Source organism: Haemaphysalis longicornis, unplaced genomic scaffold, assembly GCF_048455015.1.
Source record: "Haemaphysalis longicornis isolate Haplotype H1 unplaced genomic scaffold, Haemaphysalis longicornis Haplotype H1 scaffold_10, whole genome shotgun sequence".
NCBI lineage: Eukaryota > Metazoa > Arthropoda > Arachnida > Ixodida > Ixodidae > Haemaphysalis > Haemaphysalis longicornis.
Genome location: NW_027526204.1, coordinates 43,548,582 through 43,554,115, shown reverse-complemented (window position 1 = coordinate 43,554,115; position 5,534 = coordinate 43,548,582). Strand labels below are relative to the sequence as shown.

Below are 5,534 nucleotides of genomic sequence, written 5' to 3'. Positions count from 1 at the left end.
CTGAGATTTCTGAATTTTGAGCGAGAAAGCTGGAGATGGAAAGGTTGAGATCGGGCGTATTTTGCCGACAATATGGTTTTTTAAAAGAAGAACTTTGTGCTGCAAGACTCTGTTGTAAAATTATTCCTACTTTCGCAGAAAGTTCAGCCGCACAAGATACATTGCACGCAATATTGACAGCAGGTTGACGTCCATGTCGAGCCCACAATGAAAAAAAAAAAAAAAAACGCTCGTAGTGGTTTCAGGAAAACACAGGATCAGTTCCGCGACGCGAGAAATCTCAGCGCAGCGTACAGCCTCTACTGTCATCTCTTTGAAGACTTGCACCCATCTTTCAAAGATCAAAGACAGAAATACCGGAAGAGTTCCAATCTTGTAGCTCATTTTCAGTGATTTGTTGGACAAGGTCCACGGGTGAAATAATGCCTCTTCAAAGTCGCCTTCGCCCAGAAACTTCAAAGCGCTCTTCGGTAACAATAGATCTAAATTTCACTCCCTCGATAAATATTCTCAAGCACTTCAGGTCATATATTTGTCAAATATACGGGTCGGCACACTTTTGGATTGATCAACTTGCTTGGCATTAATTTTCAAATTACGCAGTCGTGCTGAAACGGGATATGACTGTTTATTGGGACAAAAATACGGGACGGCACACGCGGACCTCAAAAACTGGACTGTCCCGGCCAAAACGGGACGTCTGGTCACCCTATGTAGGTGCCAGTTGCAGACTCTTGCATTCTGTTGAGTCTTCATTAGTTGTACATAGTCATAGTATATGGTTTCATTTCCTTTCTAACTGAATGCTAGTTGACTATATATCGCTCAGGCTTGTATATTCTCTTGCGTTCATTTGTACACTTGCTAACGTATAGCCGATCTTACACGTAGCGTTACTTGTACTTTGCCTGCGTTATAATTGTAGAGTGCTTGCCAATTATATCAGCCTCCATGCTACAGGCGAAAGCTGGACATCAAGGTCGATTCCTTTCCACTCCGCTACCGGCAGACGATTCGTACTTCTACGGATCAATTTTCCCCTGCGACATGGTTCCCAGAAAATCCCGACGCATCCGACTGGAAAGGACCGACGAAGACATCCCATCTTTTCTTTCCCTTCTCTCTCCCAGTTTTTGGCACAGTAAGGCTTCTCCGCCACCACACTGACTTCAGGCGACGTGTTTGACGTAAAAACAGTGAATGAGCCACTGGTGGTTGAGACTTGGTGTGATTGATTACGCCGGAGTGACATACGAGTGAGCTGTATGAACACTAAACCTAACATAGTATGGCTAGTTGCTGGGATACACATTGGGCGCTCAAGCAAAACTTATATGGATAGGATCCATGATTTTACGGCGCCCGCGGCCACGCGGAAAACGCGACGTGGGAAAGCTAACTTACAAAGACCAAGCCTATCGCTAAAGCGAGCGCTTATGACCCATCGCGTCGGAGCTATGGGTCCCTCTGGAGGTATGAACGTAGTGTGAGCCTGATAAGGCGGGTCAGTGATATTCCGGGGGAACTTTCGGCTTTAATTTTGGCCAAATGGGGAAAAGGGAATATTTAGTAGATACAAGGAATTTCCAGAGTCGTAAAAAAAAGGAAAAATAATGTCAGTAAACCGGACCTCGCAGCAGGTATTAATTTGTTTTCTTTTAAAATGTTCCCTGGACACTTCGTCGCATTTATGTTCATATATCCGCAGTCGTGTTCCCGCAAGCCAAGCATCCAAGACAGCTTGCATTCCAGTTCACAGAACAGAAGGGAGCATAGAGGAAAGAATACTCCATGAGAAAGAGCTAGTAAAGCATGAAGCGGCAGCGGCTGTCGGCATGCAACCTGGTCGAATGTATGCAAAAAAAAAAAAAGTATTTTGGGTGTGCCTTAGTCCGCGTGCTGTCAACATAAGATGGCGCCAGTAGCCCCGGTGCTGAGCTAAAGTTATCGCAATTACCCAACAATGTCTTGTTCTTATGCATACGGGCAGAATTAACTTAGAAATGTAGCATGTAAAGTAAACATGCTGTTCGGTGCAAGACATGAAATGCATAGTCCAATTCTGTTGAGCCGCAGATCTAGTGGAATCCAGTTAACTCTAAAACTATGATTCTGAACAACATTCGGGTCCGGAAGGCTACGTAAAGTAGACATATGTGGCGCTGGCTGGCGCCCAAAGCCGAACAGTAATCCGCGTGAAGATCTATCAGCTGCAGAAAGAGAACGCACGGAATTTCGCAGGAAATTCTTCAGAAATCTGCGGGGGAAAAACGCTAAAAATGGGGAATTTTTGAACCTAGAAATGGGAATTTTCCCCCTGTACGGAACATCACTGAGGGCGACCAAGCGCACGGTGTTTGAAAACGAAGGTAGCGGTGTGTGTTCTATTATAACGCGTTGACCGTCGAAGTCGCACGCTGTTATCTTGTAACTGCGTACGCATGTGGAGTGGATTATTAACAGGCTCCCTTTTCAAGATCAGAATACAGTCGGAATAAAAGTGTGTGCATGTATGTGTGCGTAATCCTTAGGAATGACCGCCGTCAACGCTCCATAGAAATTAGATTCAATCATGCCTTTCTCCTATAATTCTCGCGTCGCCGCTATGTAGTGAGCTGAAAAGCTTCGCTGGTCATCCACTCTCTCAGGGTCGGAATGGGGAGTTAATTAAGAACGGTAGTCTTTCTTGGGCTACTCAAACAAAAATTTTGGTCTGTCTGTCCCGCGATTCAGCCGCTCGTCCAAAAGCAAAATAAAATCTTGAACGAAACGTCTATATCGACTCAAAAGTTTCAATATAAGATATATATATATATATATATATATATATATATATATATATATATATATATATATATATATATATATATATATATATATATATATATATATATATATATATATATATATATATATATATGTATATATATATATATATTTATATATATATATAGCGAATCAGAATAGGAAATGAGGGGCTCGTTGAAAATAACACAGAAATAAGGGTTGGCAGTCGAGAAAACCTCGGAAAGCAAAGGGGAGGATGTGGTAGATCATTGAGACAGATTAAGAATTTGGAAAGAAAGAAAGAAAGTGAAGAAAAAATGCCCGCCAGGTGGGATCGTCGTGGGTTCGGATCCCACCTGGCGGGCATTTTTTCTTCACTTTCTTTCTTTCTTTCCAAATTCTTAATCTGTTTCAATGATCTACCACATCCTCCCCTTTGCTTTCCGAGGTTTTCTCGACTGCCAACCTGATTTCTATATATATATATATATATATATATATATATATATATATATATATATATATATATATATATATATATATATATATATATATATATATATATATATATTGTAACGCTACATAACTTGTTGAATTTTGTGCACAGTAGATGGCATTGACTATGTCACAGGCCAATCCCGCCGGCGAAAACGGCGGGGCGACGAAGAGAAGAACGAGGTGCTGGTTCGCGTATCCAGGGCTCGGACACGACGCTCAGCGACGGTCCTCACCCAGGTTTTTTAAATAAACCCTCAGCTCACCCCTCAGTGCCTGAGCGTCACCGTAACAGTTTTTGGTGAGAGGTGCGGGGTACGACGCCGCGGACAACAGAGTCCCTGGATCTGCGCCGAAGCCGTCGCGTTGCTGGCCTCCCGCCCATCCAAGAAACGATGGCTCCGCCTGCAGGCAGTTCCCAGACACCACCGACGGGCAGCTGGCAGCCCCATCGGGAACCCCGGTCATTTTCAGGGAAGGCCGGAGAAGACGTGGATGAATGGCTCGCTCATTATGAAAGAGTGAGTAAATATAACCGCTGGGACGCTGTGGCCCGACGCGCGAACGTCGAAATCTACTTGGACGAGACAGCAATGACGTGGTTTGAAAACCACGAGGCAGCGTTGACCACATGGGAACGGTTTGTTGAAGAAATTAGGAAGCGATTTGGTGACTCGATAGCGAAGAAGAAGAGGGCCGAGCAGACGCTTCTCCAGAGAGCGCAAGTGCCCGGGGAAACATGTACAACTTACATTGAGGAAATCCTCAAGCTGTGCCGGATCGTTGACGCCAGCATGCCAGAAGATGACAGAGTTGGGAATGTCCTCAAGGGGATCGCAGAAGACGTATATAATTTCCTTATCGGCAAGGACAACTTGAATACGGTCACCGATGTGATTCGCCACTGCCGTACGTTTGAAACTTTGAAGGCGCGTCGGATTACGCCCAAGTTTGGCCGACTGGCCAACGTCACAACGGTGGCCAGCGTGGACGCCAGCTCGTCTGCCGACCTTTCTGCGACTATCCGACAAATCGTTCGCGAGGAGCTCCTGCGGCATGGAGACGTAACTCGTTGCTGGACACCCTCTCGCGACGGAAGCTTCCTCCGCGATGCTTCACCTACTTGTTGCTATTCAACAACACATTTTGGCTCCTCACGACCGTCGGTCAACGTTGCTGACGTGGACGACTACCAGCGAAGGGGCGTGTACACTATGGCGCCCCACTACCAGCAACAGGAAGATTTTCGTCGTGATTCCCATCGTACACAGGGCGCCTACTACCCGGAAGAGCACCATCGCTCGAGTTTTCCAAGAAGGCCATTCTCGCCTGGTCAGCAGTATCCTCGTCGCGAACCACCCACGTGCTATCGATGTGGACTAGTCGGCCATATTTCGCGGTTTTGTCGCCGTCGGCGCCAAGGACCCAACGACGATCCCACGTTCACGTTTCCTCGGCCCAATAACTTCAACCCTGGCACTCGATGGTATCCACCACTGTCGTCAACACGTAACGACCAGCCGACCGGTCCACGCAATGGCTCCCCCGCTTCGGACAGAAGTTTGACTCCACCGCCTCTACGCCAGCGCCAGTCTCCATCACCTCGGCGCCGTCACAGAACAGGGAGGATTTTGCGCCGTCCAATGTCGCCACCGCCGGGAAACTAGCCGGCGCGGCCGATGGAGGTTGTGGTGTAGTGGCGCCCTCTAGTGGAGCGCCCGCTCACTGTGTGCGCTTGGTTGTATTAATTGTAACTAGATGTCGTTGCTGTGGACGCACGTGACGGGTCACGTGCGTATGCGTCTCGGTGTCGTCTTGTCGAACAATAAACGTTCTCTTTGGGTTCTGGTCTTGGTACGAGCAGGCCGCACTCTTTCTTCTTGGGCTTGTGCGTGGGCCCGGCGGCCGTCCCTCGCTCCCGTCGCCGCCGAGGCCGCTCGCCGTCGCCCACGACACATCTTTTTGGCGACGAGGATGGGATGCTTTTCTTCTGCTGCGACGACATCGTCGACGGGTCCGGCAGAATGAAAACGTGAGTGCGTTTGACCTCGCTCGAGTGTGACTGTCCGGCGCGTCTGGCGTCGCGAGGCCTAGCGTTCTTTGTGCTGACGCTTGTCGAACCGTCGTTTAGGCCTCGCCCTACTTCGTTCTTCTGCTTCTGCTCCTGCATCTCTCTCCTTCCTGCTTGGCAGCATGGGCCTCTTCGATAACCTGCCCGTTTTCCTCGAATTGCCGGGGCCGCCTCCGATTCC

At 47.8% G+C, this 5,534-nt stretch overlaps 1 protein-coding gene across 1 annotated transcript; it reads left to right on the top strand.

Moving 5' to 3' along the window:
• The first annotated feature begins 3,486 nt into the window (after nt 1-3,486).
• LOC144159807 (uncharacterized) lies at nt 3,487-4,949 on the top strand. Its single transcript, XM_077691489.1, has one exon. It carries the CDS (start codon nt 3,678-3,680, stop codon nt 4,947-4,949), a length of 1,272 nt encoding a protein of 423 aa, XP_077547615.1. The 5' UTR covers nt 3,487-3,677.
• The last annotated feature ends 585 nt before the right edge of the window (nt 4,950-5,534 follow it).

Bases quoted from the DNA above. Each gene is read 5' to 3' on its own strand.
- LOC144159807 (XM_077691489.1), top strand. From the start codon at position 3,678: ATGGCTCCGCCTGCAGGCAGTTCCCAGACACCACCGACGGGCAGCTGG.